The sequence below is a fragment of the Sus scrofa genome, chromosome 13 (assembly GCF_000003025.6).
Source record: "Sus scrofa isolate TJ Tabasco breed Duroc chromosome 13, Sscrofa11.1, whole genome shotgun sequence".
Classification (NCBI taxonomy): Eukaryota; Metazoa; Chordata; class Mammalia; order Artiodactyla; family Suidae; genus Sus; species Sus scrofa.
The window spans coordinates 16,447,407-16,463,125 of record NC_010455.5 but is presented as its reverse complement, the minus strand read 5'-3'; the positions used below and the strand labels follow the sequence as shown (position 1 = coordinate 16,463,125).

At 37.2% G+C, this 15,719-nt stretch overlaps 1 protein-coding gene across 2 annotated transcripts in view; it reads right to left on the bottom strand.

Annotated features, from left to right (window-relative positions):
* The window catches only part of RBMS3 (RNA binding motif single stranded interacting protein 3), a 1,489,550-nt gene continuing 1,478,486 nt past the window's right edge, over window positions 4,656-15,719 (bottom strand). For both annotated transcript variants that reach the window (XM_021069970.1, XM_021069972.1), the window contains exon 18: window positions 4,656-6,832. In XM_021069970.1, coding sequence (XP_020925629.1) covers window positions 6,826-6,832 — 7 coding nt within the window. In that variant the 3' untranslated portion in view covers window positions 4,656-6,825. The remainder of the gene's footprint in view (window positions 6,833-15,719) is intronic.

The following is a 15,719-nucleotide window of genomic DNA, read 5'->3' as shown; positions in this document are numbered from 1 at the left end:
TATTGTTATTAATAACTCAATTTCCTGGTCTTCACATAAGATTCATCAAATTGTTGGCAGATGTTAGGCGTGTTCAGAGATTGGAGCTGGCTGATCTCTGTGTCCATAAGCATTAAAAATTGGGAAGAGTGTGAGGTCCTAGGAAGACCTAAATGGTCTATGCCCTCAAGGCCCCTAAGCAATGGTTTTTCAGCCCCCTGGCATGAATATAATTGTCTGTCTTCTCTCTTTGTGATCAGGGATTGTCTTTTTTTTTTTTTTTTTTTTTTTTTTTTAAGAAATTGCATTGGAAGCCAATTAGAAAAAACACTCCCTCCCTCAATCCATCTCTGGAAGAGTGAAGAAAAACACAACGGCCCTGCTTGGTTGATTTTATTTTCATTTTTTATTGAAAGCTTCATCAAAGAAAACAGAAGTTTAAACCTAACGTCCACTGATCTACAGAAAGCCCAAGGAATGGGGAAAATGGTAGCTAATTGGACTGTGGTACAGATGGAAAACTTAAAAATAAAACCAGAAACACTGTAGAATTACAGAATTTTTCATGATAATCAGAGACAGCAGTACAAAATGCTCTTAAATAAAAAATTGAATGATGTTTCAGAAGTTCCATGAAGTCAGATATGGCCTGAAACAAGGGTTTTAAAAGAAGCTGTATCCCTTTTTTTTTTTTTTTTTTTAGTATTTCATAGCAAGTACCCTTTCACATATATTTTTAAATTTAAGATTCCAATTATATTCTTCTTTAAATAAATGGAAGCATTAATTGCCAGAACGGAGAAAACTTTTCCAAATGTCTCTTTGAAATTGTTTTTATAGTTCTTAAAAAGTATGGGATAACTATTTTAATATGAGGAAATAACTATTTTGTGGAGGACAACAGAGCATCTTTCTTAATAAGGTAAGACCTTGGGTTTAAAATACAAAGCATAACACTAAAGTTACACTTTGGATGCTACTTAAATTTGAAATAATTATTTTAAAATAATCCACTGGAGTATCAAGGTCATTCAGCCTTAATATGGTAATGCAAAGTCAAAAAATAACTGAACAATGCAATTTTTTTTTGTCAAAAATAGGGATACACCTGCATATTTAACAAAGAGATGTTACTATATTCTCATAACTCAATTTTGAGTTGACCTGTTCTAATGGTTCAAATTTCAGTAGTGAACAAACCCAAAACAGTTTTCTTTTGAGGGAAGCCAAATTCTTTGCTAGAGCTTTTTTTTCTCCCCCCCTTTGTATTTTGCAAAAATACAGCCAACTCTCAATTGTAGTGGATGGAAAAAGGACAATATGGATATTCAAACATGACAGTATATAGTGCACTGACATTAATTTTAACCAGTGATTTCAAACTGTTTCACTAAATCAAGCCTTAAAAAAATTGATTTGAATTTTACTTCCAGATTTTTTTTTCCATCCTTAGTGTGAAATGCTAATAAAAGGAAATAGAGCCCAAGTCCTAATAGTTGAAAAGAGAAGACAAAACAAATCCACAAAGTAGACAATTAGCCCTTCAAAAATCAGAAGTGACTGCACTTCTTTAAGACTAGTCATCAGGGCAGCCACTAAATGGAAGGAATACAGTGGGAGAAAAGTGTGACCCAGTGGCTTAGTGGTTCTTCCTGCAGACTCCAGCTTGATCCTACCTCTGCTTCAGCTTAAGAGCTTCTGGGTGGAAGAAATTTTCTTAAAATAATTTTTTCCTTCCCAGAAATACAAAGAAGTAACTATTAAGAAGCCATCCATCCTTTTCTATGTGGCAGTGAACATATGTATTGGGGTATAAAACAAAAGATAAAATAAATCACCAATCTTGGGTGAGCGCCCATGCCTTACATCAAAAAAGATCATTTGAGCCACTCAGGGATTTTATACTTAGCTTTTGTACTTTCCTGAACTCTATGGCATCCACAAAATGACAGCTGTAACCAAGAATTGTTCCCTCGGATTAAGGAAATAATTTCCTATTTAAGAATATTTGCTAGGAAATGTTCAATTTGAGTTAGCCTTGGCTATCTTCCAATGCCACAGTAGTTGTCATTTGCAAAATAAATTGACTCATTAATTTGATCCCATTATTACTCAGCCACAGGAAGGATAGCATGTACAGAATCCATGAGCCTGTTTCAATTCTGTCAATTCCTCAAATTGGAGTGAGGGGCTGTCAGTCCCCAAGAGCTCAGGTTTTTGAATCATGTCAGTCACAATGACATGAAAAACAAAACCTCCTCCTTATGCCCTACTGTGGACAATATAATATAGATTGAGTTTCTATGACATATTTGACCTTGATTATAAAGTACATTGAATGCTGTTATCTTCATACACAAAGATTATCCTTTCATTTGATTTTATATCATATAAAAACCTTTATCACTGAAACCCATTTAAAAATTTCTCTTTATCACCTCATATCTTGCAGTGGTTTGTGCCCTCAAAAATGAAGCTGGATTATTAAATGTATTTGCAGTCTCCGACTAAGATTATTACCTGTCTAGACAGTCCATTGAAACTCTTCCTCAATCATAAAGAAGACTGCAGTCTTAATCAAATCTCACCTTTTGATAATGGGAATTTTAGGCCACTGTGAAAGACTTACAAGTATATATATGTATATACATACATACAAGTATATATACATATATATATATATATGACAAGTCAGTTATTCAAATAAAGTTAAAAAACTAAGTGCTCTTATTTTGTCACACTTGGATGGCAAATATTCTTAAAATTGTTGTGTAAGGGGTTGATGTATTCAGTAGATACAGTGAACTCCCTACTTCATCCTGCCCTCAGCTTTCTATCTCTAGTATGGATGCTTTTAACACCATGTGGATTTTCCACTGGGACAGGTGGGAGTGAGTCTTAGATGGTGTCAAATATGGCAGGTCTGTTTAAGTCACAGGAGAATTGATTCTGGTGAAGCCTGGTGACAACATCTGAATGATTGAAATCTACCAAGGAAGCAAAGTAACCCTGACCAAACTGGAGTGGGATAGAAAGGTTTTTTTCTTTTTTGGGTTTTTTTTGTTTTGTTTTGTTTTTTAGGGATATCATGTTACCTGCAATATTCAAAACATGCCCATGATGAAAGAAAAACAGCCCCCCTCCCCCTGCAGATATTGCCTTTAAATTATTGCCTTTGGCTCCCATGGCCATGCTCTGAGGAACATGAAGCCAATATGCAGTCTTCCTGACAACGCCTTCTTACTATTAGAATATCCACTCCTCCAATGACCTTGTCAGTAAGTTTGGAGGAAATGCTGTTTATCCTGTTTGGATTGTGGCTTCAGTTTCTTTCCTGACATTCAGGCTAAGTCTTGGTAATTCTTGTTGAAAGGAAACATGGAAACCTCTGAATAAATGCTTGAAATGGAGTGAACCAGAATACTTTAAAAAATGATTGTAGTCCTAAATTGAATTAAAATTGCCATAATCCATACTGTTGATTAAATTATGATTCTGATGTCTATAGGTATTAAACACCTATAGATTTGTTTTGATTTGTTTTACTTTTCATATAAGGTAATGCTGCTTACCTGTGGATGCTTTTATTTTTTCTCCCAGACTTGACTCTTCAAAAAACAATTTTTAGGTAAAATAACATGTGCAAATTTGAACATGGGCCACTTTCTTATTTTTTTTCTTTTAGATTTGAAATAAGGTATTTTATAGAATGGCGTAATATAAAAAAAATCTAAAAACAAAGCACACATGGACGCATAAGATGACAAGTTGATTCATTTTACCTGAAGTGGCTTAAAAAAATTGAGATTATTGAAATTTTATAGTTGAAAAAAATGTTGCTGAATGTATAAATAAAGCAGTAGTTTTGAATAGAAACAGGAAGTTACCCAGGCACATTCATCAGCCACATGGTAGCTACCTCTTAGCCTCATTGTTGACTGTGTGAATGAGACTTTCTTTGTATCACATTTTTTTAATACAGAAGAGAAAGAAAGCATGTTGATTTCATATTCAAATGAATTATGCTCAGGATAATCCTTATTTATACAAAGAGTTCAGAGACTGAAAAAGAGAAACAAAAACCCAGTTCCCATACATGTTTGCTTATCGCCCCCCTGTAACGTGGGGGCCAGTTTCTCAAAGAGAAAACTTAAGTGCCACCCTTAAAATACATGAGAAGCTGAAGAATGGATCAGAAGAAAGTATAAATCTAAAATTCTCTCCAAAGCATGGAAAACCACAAGGGTGGCTGTGACCAGTTGGAATTTAAATGTAGCACATGCTACATTTTCTTGGATATATTTTTTCCTCTGATCTGACCACACAGATATGGAATCACTCTCTAGATATGAGCTTCCACTTTATGGGATTTTCAACTAAAAGAATTGGGTTTATTTCCACACAAGGTCTTTGTTTATAGGTCACAGATAGTAGAATATTGATAATTTTATATGAGTCAAACTCATTACTCATGTTGACCCAATGGGAATATGTTTTACCTTTTAACTTTTTTCCTGTTAGTTTTTAAATACCTACCCTGTTTTCTTTAACAATGCACTTTAAAAATTTCCCTATTCCATCTGGATTAAGACAGGTTCCCGTGACTTTGTTTTCACCTATTTGATTCTAACAATCCAGCCATTCTAGTGCATGGTTCAATTAACAAAGTTCCATTATACTTAATCAGGTAAAACTGTACAGGATGAACATGGATTTCATGAATTGAATATGCAGAGATATTTCATAAATTGATTTAATTCATTTTAGACAAAGTTTCATATCATTCTCAATGCAAATATATCTCCTTTGGCTTTAATGATTGATCAAATCTTATTGTTTTGGTTCTTATAAGTCATACAATTTCTTGATTGTCAACTAGCATCAAAAGCTTACCGAAATTCCACTAACGGAATCCTCAATCTTATTGGTTCTACTTGCCTCAGAGAGTTAAACTGAAATTTAAAAAATCTATCTTGTCTTTCTTCTGACAATACCAGGATATGAAAAAACAATGAAAGGAGGCAAAAAAGAGAGATATTCTCACCCAGTTGCAGAGTCAAGGTGGCTATTTATAGTGGATGATGACAAAGATGGAGGTGAGAAGACAGAATCTAGAAGTGCAAGAGCTTAAGAGGAAGACTATTGTTAGAAATACAATAAAGACCTTTTCAGGGGACCACTCAGCACTTAACAGAGTATCACTAAGCTTTTTTGACAAGTGATCTTTCAGACCAGTTCAGGAAGTATCTTGAGTTCAAAATTCATATAAAGAAATTTAAACCTGTTAAGTAAGTGTCTTAGCTCATTGTGGCCATCAACACAGGTTTCACATTCAAGAGAGCTAGGAAGGAACCAGAAAAGCTCATGGAATTGAAAGCCATTTGGTTGGTATCCAGAACTCTTCATGATGAAATTGCTGAATATGCAGGAACAAGCTTCTACCATCAACAAATATACATTTAAAATAAAAAAAACTTTTTTTTTTTTTTTTTGCAGTATGTAAAACATCAGTGGAAGGTAGTTTAAACAAACAACAAAGTAAGAACTGGTCCGGCCATGTAGGTCAAATAAAATTTTAAAAAGAAAAGAAGAAAAGAAAAACAATCTCTATCTTCTGGACTGCAATAGGGTGCCACTTCATCTTTGGTATAAAATAGGCCATCCATAGGCTGAATTTGATCACAACTAGGAAAGACTACAGAAATTGTCAACAATTTCTCTATCTATTGCTTTTTTTGTGTTTTTTTTTTGTGGTTTTTTTTGCACTTTTTGACCACAAGCTCCTATCTACCTAAGTTTTTTGTTTGTTTAATGCTCTTAAGCTAGGTTTTGCAATGTGACAAGCAAAGCTGACTAAAAACTTTGTAAAGCTCATAAAAAAGACTGCAGATAAAAAGCACTAATGCTTTTGCTAGCGATCACGCTTTGTAAATAAAAAAAATCTGCATTCTGCCCCCCAAACACGCATTATTTCTAATGCAGTTGTTTTTAAACCAACATTAATAACTTTACCGTAAAATGTTTTAGCCTTCTAGAATGATTCAACACTTAAGACAAAGTTCATGAAAAGTCCCAGCATTTCCCCAATTCTTGCAGTTGCCATGGTTTCTTTTATCAACAAATTTTCTTCAAATGAAGAAAAACATTTTCTTTTAAACTGTACAGTTTTTTTTTTCACCCTAAAAACTCATAGTCTTAAACTTCTGTACCAGTGAAAGCTGGCACAATATTTCAATTCTTTCTTGATTTTTTTTTTTTTAACAAGACGTTGACAGCTTGCCTCGAGAGCCTTTGACGTCCTTAAAATTAAGGCAATTAAGATTCAAGATAAACCTTACCTAAATATTTCTAAGAAAAAAATAAAATAAAAAACCCAACCCACTAGATTTAAACAAGAAAGGAAAAAGAAAGAGTAGCTTAATTACTGAGGAAGACAATTTTTATCCATTTCTGCTTGCCTACCTCTTGACATCAGATTTTCTGTTAAAAAAAAAAAATCTATCTACACCTTCAGGTAAATTCTGCATTCAAATGTTCTTCCAGATAAATGTCAATCTTCCATGTTTTGCTTTGTTTGTTATTGTTTTTGTCCTCTTCTGGTATCTTTTTTCTTTAGTTGAAAAAAAAAAAAAGATGGCAAAAAAAGCCTGTCAAACCACATGAAGGAACCATTTGCACAGCACATAAAAACACTTCATTTTCATTGAGTAAAGTAGAAAATTAAAAAAATAAAATAAAAAAGAAAAGCATTCCATTGACGCCTGTGCAAAACTGGAAGCCAACTTCTTGTTCAATGAAGTTTCTTCATTCAAGGCCGAGTTTCAGACAGACATTCTTCAGTATTGTTTATGGTCTGTGAAAACAATTGAATAAGAGTAGTCATCACACCAAGGAAACTCAAATCACCTTCTGTGCTCTTTTCCAGTGAGTGCTATTTAAAATGTACTATGTTTTTTTGGTTCTTTTTTTGTTTTTTCCAATGCAATAGAGTCATCCAGGGAAGTTGTAAAAGCACATTGGGGCTTACAAGGGTATCAAATTCTGCCACTTTCACACGAACATATATATTTGAGCTAGAGTTTATTCCTATTGAATATCATGACTATAGATCAAGATTATCTTTCAAAGTTGTAAATATTATAAATATATCCAGACAAGCAATATTCCCTATCTTCATGGTACATGTTCCTTTTTTGTTTTGTTTTATTTTGATTTTTAGGACCACACCTGTGGCATATGGAAGTTCCCAGGCTAGGGGTAGAATTGAAGCTGCAGCTGCCAGCCTATGGCACAGCCACAGCAATGCAGGATCTCAGCCTCGCCTGCAACCTACACCACAGCTCACTCACAGCAATGCTGCAACCCACTGAGGGATTAAACCTGAATCCTTGTGGATACTAGTCGGATTTGTTTCCACTGCTCCACAACAGGGACTTCCTCAAGGAGCATATTCTTTAATGCCTGGCTTATGCTGTAAATGGTGGTACAGCTTCCTAATGAACACTGTGTTATCTAGAAAAGGAAAAAACAAAAAAAACCCCAGAAATTCCTTGAGCAATTCTGTCCTTTCAAAACTCCAATGAGATTCATCACAAACACAGTCAACACATCTATGAGTCCCAACTATATACTCAGAATATAGCAATGGTTTGTATCTTACCTCCTGGTCTCACCAAATATATCAACAGAGAAGCCCAAGACTTAGATAAATAAGTAAGACATGAAAGAGGGCAATGAAGTTTTATTCATTTTTCCACTTTCTTTTCTTCTTCCTTGTTCATCTGTCTCAACAAGATTTTAAATTCTTGAGAGCAGAGTATAAGTTTCGCGTCTACTTTTTACTCTTCAGGGGTCGGACAGACTGGTATACACATAATAGATGTTTAGACAAATGCCATTTTTATGATATGCCACTTGGCTTAGCCTGGTCCACAAAATATCTCCTGCCCCATCTAGACTGCAGGGTTGAGCTAACAGTGGGTTGATCTTCACTCTTTGCCCTTCTACCCACAGATTTGAATTTGACTCACTAATTTCAAGTGTCCCCCCCCCCGCCCCCCACTGCACCCATGGCATGTAAAAGTTCCTAGGCCAGGGATCCAACCTGTGCCACAGTACTGACAATGCCAGATCCTTAACTGCTGGGCTACCAGGGAACAATTCAGGTGTATCTATTAAAAAGAATATTCTTTGGGGTGTCCATTCTAGTGATAATGAACCTGATTAGTATCCATGAGGAGGAGGGATTGATTCCTGGCCCTGCTCAGTGGCTTAAGGATCTGGTGTGGTCATGAGCTGTGGTGCAGGTCACAGAGGCGGCTCAGATCTGGCGTTGCTGTGGCGTAGGCCAGCAGCTCCAGCTTTGATTTGACCTTTAGCCTGGGAATTTCCATTTGCCATAGGTGTGGTCCTAAAAAGACAAACAAACAAACAAACAAACAAAATAAGGTTCTTTAAACTCTTTGTAGTGAAACTGTGTACCAGACCCCAAGTCCTTGTGTTTTAAAGTAAAAGGCTTTGCCTTTAGCCTTCCAGGCTTCCTCAGTCTCAAAAGGCTGCCTCAAGAGTTAATGATTAGGCAGTTTTGTTACAGCTAAAAAAATAAAACTAGTTAAAACAGTCTCCATTAAGTTAGGTCCTGCCTTGGCACTAACTTGTTACTAGTGGTTACTTTCTAGTTAAAGTTATATTGCACTTAGTGTTTTCTTTTGTAATTGGAACACCCCCAACACCCCTTCCTGTAAACAATCTTTCCAGAGAGAATGTCAAAGAACCATAACCCTGAAAACAAGCAGAGACCATCACTGGACCCACTGATGCTGGCCTTGTCGACTCCGAAATGATCTAGGGAGAGAGAATAATGTAGACAACCTTAATCAATAACCCTGTCTTTTGAGCCAAATCTATACAGCCCCTTGCTATCCCCTCTCAAGACAGGAGACAGTTTTGAGGCGTTAGCCTGCTGTGGCCTCTTTTGCCTGGCAAAGCAATAAAGCTATTCCTTCTGCTTCACCCAGAACTCTGTCTCTGGGACTTAACTGATGCCAGTGTACAGAGGCCGCTTTTCAGTTAAGTAGGTCATATTTAGAAAAAGGTTTCTTCCCTCAGCACTCTGAGGCTTCTTCAGAAGCCCAGCTGCTTAATTTAGTGAAGAAACTTCAGGGTACTGGGTGTGGTCATCCAGGTATGTCTCTCTATAGGATGAGTGAAGGGGTGCAAGGGGGTTAATTCCAGCCCATAGGCTGCTCCCCAAGCTTTGCACTCTGGTACAGGGATGAGCAAGGGAGCCTTAACTGAATTCACAAAAAGCCCTCAATGATGTTTTGAACTAGCTTGGGATGATTAGAAACCAGCTCAACTTGTTCCTAGAATGTATGGAAAGCCACTGGTTCATAGATTAAATATTTCCATTTTTAACCAATAGTTTAAGTCCCTATAAATACACATTCTTTTCTCTGTGTTATTAAAGAAAGTGGGTGTCCTTTTAAGGACAAAAGCAATCAAAATTTTTATAACAGCAACAACAATAGGGGAAATTTTAGTCATAGTCGTCATGGGAACCACAGTATATATTTGATCTCTCTCTCTGGCTTTGCAGGGTGATTTACTCCACTTTTTTTGTCTAAAAATCTATCTTGTTATGGGAACAAAATTGTGTGTGTGTGTGTGTGTGTGTTTTGGTCTATTCCTTGCTCCCACTGCCACCTTCTGCTCTGGTATTATTTTGCATTGAGCATAAAAGGCCTAACACAGCATGAATCTCTATCAGAGCTGTTCAATGAACAATGTCTCAGTCAATGGACTACACGACACAGAACATCCTCACTGCTCAGGTGTGTCATGGGAGTTGATCGCCAAGCATCTGTATTTATGAGTGAGGCTGGAGCTACTTTCAACTTTGATAACTGTACACAAATGTTTCCTTCTTCCATCCCTTGCTTCATCCTTCAAGTGGTCTCACTGCTACATGGAAACAAATGAGGAGAAATAAATGGTTGTAGTTTACATTTCACAGTGACTAGCTAAAGTTTGAAGGGAAAAGGTACTGCTATTTAATAGCACTGAATTCACTCCTGTCCACCTCCTCTGTCCTAGATGAAGTGTGAAAGGGCACATTTACATAATGCTTATGTCATGCACTGACATTCATAAAAACAGAAGGCTTTAAAATTGTCAAGGCTGTAATCAGAAGCGAAGAGAATATTTTAAGTTGGAGAGTGGGACTATTTTAAAAATGATGAGTTACAACTTAAAAAGAGGAATTCAGAGTTACTGTCATGGCTCAGCCATGACTAGTATCCATGAGGATGCAGGTTTGATCCTGGCCTCCCTTAGGCTCAGTGGGTTAAGGATCCAGCATTGCCATGAGCTGTGGTGTAGGTCGAGAACAAGGCTTGGACCTCGTGTTGCTGTGGCTGTGGTGTAGGTCGGCCGCTGCAGCTTCAATTCAACCCCTATCCTGGGAACTTCCATATGCTGTGGGTATGGCCCTAAAAACAATAAAAAATTTAAAAAAGGAGGCATTTGTATGAATGAGATAATGATTCTCAAAATCATTTGCAAGCTGTAAAGTACTGTGCAAATAGAATGTATTATTACAAGCTTAAAGGACATGTAAGGATGGTAATCAAGGCCATATGCTTTGCCCACTAATATACTGACTATACATAGGCAATTGGGGTCATGACATTTCAGTTAGCCAGAGAAAACTTGAAAAATTAGAAAGAGCTAGTAATGCAGGGGTTGACATAAGAACCTTCTAAGGTCCACATGAATGTTGGAAGATTGGGGGTTTGACCAAATTTAAGGTCATAGAATCATTTTGAGCATTTTCATCCTCCATCCTCCCCTGCTACCTCCCCTCAAAAAAGCAGACTGAATTTCTTGAAAGTTAAAGTAGCAAATCATCATCTTAGAATTCTAGACTTTTAGGCTAGAAGAAGTCTTAAAGATCATCTAATGATGCAATATTCCTCACTGTCATTCCTGACAGATTAGCTTCATGGGATGTTATGTGAAAAGAGGGATTCTGTGATCCAGATTGTGGGAAAAACTGCCCACTACATTCCATCCTACTACCCATAGTAAACTAAACCTGTAGTTAGGGCACCAGTAAGGGAGGGTATGGATAGGAAAGATTTTTTTTTTTTAAAGTAATCTTTTAAATTAGCTTCAAAATAGCCTTCATGTTGCTTTTTTTTTTTTTTTTTTTTTTTCCCCTGGCTGCACCCACCTCTTGTGGAAGTTCCTGGTCCAGGGATCAAACTGCAGCCACAACGGTGATAATGCAGGATCCTTACTTTAATAATTTATTAACATTTTTTTCTTAGTCATTCCAAAGGAGGAGGGCAGCACACAGGCTAATCTTTCTGGAAGTAAGTATCTATGTGGACCTCTAGGAGGTCATGACCATTAACATTTTAATGGCTCTGAAAAGAGCTGCAATTAAGAAGGCTTTTTTCCTGGATTAAAGCAGTGTTTCCCAACATTGCTTTTGACCCTCCCTCTCCACCACAACTCCAGGGAAGGGTGGTAAATCCTCCCTCAGCACTGGAGACCTAATTTTCTACTTTTTGGAAAACAGTGATCTAGTCTCTCACTTTAAAGAAGTGAGGGAGGCTCCTTGAGTGACAACCAGTAAGCAGCAAAGATGGAGTTTTGAACCATGGTCTTCTGATTTTGCATCTTGTGATGTAACTTTGCTACTCATACTTTTCAAGGTCTAGTTATTTTTAAGATTTCTAAATAGCACAAAGAAAAACTGAGAATAACTTGAGCAGGAATTGGAATTTCCAAAGAACTTCCAAAATAAACTATAGGCACCGTTTCCAACATTTGGCATAAGAGGAGTCAGAGACTCTTTGCATGAATAGCCTCTTTTAACAGTAAGAGGGGGAAAAAAAAAAGAGGCATACATACAAAATGGGAAGACATGTTTTTTTTTTTTTAGCTTAGAAAGTGGAATTTGGAATATTAAAATAATTGCTGACACATGTTCCAAATATAAACTTTTTGTTCATATGTGCATTTTTAATGTTTCTCTAACTTTTGTCCTACAACCTTCTGTTGCAATGCCTGTTATTTACTTTAAAATACCTTTAGTGCAGACCTTATGGTGTTAAATGAGAGTATGATGGGTTAAGCTTCTTTGCAGAGACACTCAACCACCCTAATCAGAATTTCACACCCTACAGGAGGTCAGCTATCATTTAATGAGACAGGCCAGAGGTTTGTATAAGTATTTTAAACTATCCATATCTCAATTAGCATAATGATTGTTAGAAATGAGTTGCCTGATGAAAGCAGTGCGGGTGTTAATTAGCATAATGAAGCTGGAGATGAGGTCCCATTTGTGAAATTTGGAGTATTCAAGATAACGTGGGAGTTCCCTTCATGGCTCAGTGTAATGAACCTGACGGTTTGATCCCTGGCCTTGTTCAGTAGGTTAAGGATCTGGCATTGCCTTGAGCTATGGTGTAGGTTGCAAACAAGGCTGGGATCTGGTGTTGCCAGGGCTGTGGGCATAGGCCAGTGACTACAGTTCCAATTTGGCCCCTAGTCTGCAAATTTCCATATACTGCAGATGCAGCCCTAAAAAGATAAAAAAAAAAAAAAAAAAAAAAAAGAGAGAGAGAGATAAAGTGAATTGGTTAAAGTTTTTTTAGGGTTACTCTCCACTCTACACCAAACGGCAAGAATGTAGGGGAATTTGTAGCCTATAATTTTAGCGATGTTGCTTATGGATTAATCTCAAAACAAGACTGTCATAAAATAAAGTCCTACCTTTGGAAAATGATCAAATCTAACTTAATTTTTCATGTTCATTATGTTCAGATTACTTAAAAGAAGGGAACTGGGATTTATCAAGTATACAGAGCAAGCTGTATAAACTGATTTGAGCCTGCTTTTTAAGGAATACTTCTTGATAAATGTTTCTGCGGGTGTTCTTACAACTTTCAAACATGTTTCCCCAATGATGTTACATAAGAAAAAGAAGCCAGGTATTTACATGACCCAATGTCTTCCTTGAATTGTTCTGTGCAATCTCATCTCTTACCAGGACACAAGTCAGTTTCCCTTGGCTGAAACTGCTAAAGAAATTTGGATAGTCACATTAATTTCTTTCATTTTAAAAATTTCAGAAGCGATTATCATCCACCAATTTATTTGTCTTAGAATGTTGCTTTTGTTTTCAATCGGTGCTTCATTGTTGTTGTTTCAAGTCAAAGAGATGAAATTAAGAATACAAACAGGACCTGTTAAAAATTTTCTCCAGGGAGTTCTGTTGTGGGACCGTGGAAAGAAGCCCTGCTTTCAGTATTGTCAGTAATCTGGCATTGCCATGAACTGTGATGTTGGTGCCAGACGAGGCTCAGATCCCGCATTGCTGTGGCTGTGGTGTAGGCCAGCAGCTGCAGCGGTGATTTGACCCCTGGCCTGGGAACTTCCATATGCTGCATATGTGCCCCCCCCCACATAAAAGCAAAAACATACATACATAAATAAAATAAAAATGTTTCCCAGGGCATTCCTGTTGTGGCACAGCAGAAGCGAATCTGACCAGGAAATATGAGGTTGTGGTATTGATCCCTGGACTTGCTTAGTGGGTTAAGAATCCAACGTTGCCTTGAGCTGTGTCTTAGGCCAGCAGGTACAGCCCCAATTTGACCCCTAGCCTGGGAGCTTCCTATGCTGTGGGTGCAGCCCTGAAAAGCATATATATATATATATATATATATATATATATTTTTTTTTTTTTTTCCTCCAGGTTTAAAGAAATGTCTGCAAGGCAATACAAGTGGCTTTTACATGTCATACATTCAAAAGGCACTATGTGTCTTGGGGTGCTCTTTTTTTTTTTCCATTTATAATGATTTTTATTTTTTCCATTATAGCTGGTTTACAGTGTTCCTGTCAATTTTCTACTGTACAGCAAGGTGACCCAGTTACACATACATGTATACATTCTTTTTTCTCACATTGGGGTGCTTTCATCTGTGGCATTTTGCAGCAAGGTACATGCCCTCTGAACATCCTATAACCTATGCTCCTGTGTGAGTGCAAAAGAAAATTCCTTCAATCCAGGAAACCCCATACTAGAGCTTTTACCCCTTACCAGAGTTGAGGACATGGAATGGAGGATTTTTCTCCTTGATATTTATTATCTGTGGAAAGCTCAGCATTATCAACCACAGGAATCCATGGCTCAAGCCATATAACCATGGTGTGAACACAAAGTTTTATGTTGGTCAGACTCAGATTTTCTCAAATATTTCCAGGAATAAAGTCTATGTGAATTGACTCATTATAAATTTATGAAATCCCTTGTCTTTGTTCACAAATCAGGCCCTCCTTGGCTTTTTTCTCTCACCTGTCTTTCAGTGGCATCGGTAATACCATCATTTTGCTTGGAATTTTAAAGTCCTATTTCCTCTTTCCATTATTTCAGTCCATCCCCGCCTGACACCCCATCCTGCTCCAGATCTGTGTCCCCTCTTGTCTGAATCATTGCAATAACAGGATTGTCTGTTTCCATTTCTTCCAAGTCCATTGTTTACTTCAGCTGGAAGACCATTTACAGAAAAAAGGAAATGCTGTCCAAACACCTCAGTATGGCACCTGATTTTAGAATCTGGGTCCAAGCTGCCTTTTTACACTATTCTGCTACTCTACATCCACTCCTCAAAGAAACACTCTGAGCTTTCCCACACATGAACTTTGGTCAAACTCCACCTGGGACATCCCTGGACTTCTTATAAGATCCAATTCCAGTTGCCACAACTTCCACCAAAGTTATCCAGCTTAGAAAAAAATAAATATATTCTCCTATTACTATAGTATAGTGCTTTTTATTTATTTATTTATTTTTTCTTGAAATGCAACAACTTTTTTTTTTTTTTTTTTTTCCCACTGTACAGCAAGTGGGTCAGGTTATCCTTAGATATATACACTGCAGTTACAGTTTTTTCCCCCATCCTTTCTTCTGTTGCAACATGAGTATCTAGACATAGTTCTCAATGCTATTCAGCAGGATCTCCTTGTAACTCTATTCTAAGTTGTGTCTGATAAGCCTAAGCTCCCGATCCCTCCCACTCCCTCCCCCTCCCATCAGGCAACCACAAGTCTCATCTCCAAGTCCATGATTTTCTTTTCTGAGGAGATGTTCATTTGTGCTGGATATTAGATTCCAGTTATAAGTGATATCATATGGTATTTGTCTTTGTCTTTCTGGCTATTTCACTCAGGATGAGATTCTCTAGTTCCATCCATGTTGCTGCAAATGGCATGATGTCATCCTTTTTTATGGCTGAGTAGTATTCCATTGTGTATATATACCACTTCTTCCAAATCCAGTCATCTGTCGATGGACATTTGGATTGTTTCCATGTCCTGGCTATTGTGAATAGGGCTGCAATGAACATGTGGGTGCATGTGTCTCTTTTAAGTAGAGTTTTGTCCGGATAGATGCCCAAGAGTGGGATTGGGGGGTCATATGGAAGTTCTATGTATTGATTTCTAAGGTATCTCCAAACCGTTCTCCATAGTGGCTGTACCAGTTTACATTCCCACCAGCAGTGCAGGAGGGTTCCCTTTTCTCCACAGCCCCTCCAGCACGTATTATTTGTGGATTTATGAATGATGGCCATTCTGACTGGTGTGAGGTGATATCTCATGGTAGTTTTGACTTGCATTTCTCTTATAATCAGCGATGTTGAGCATTTTTTCATGTGTTTGTTGGC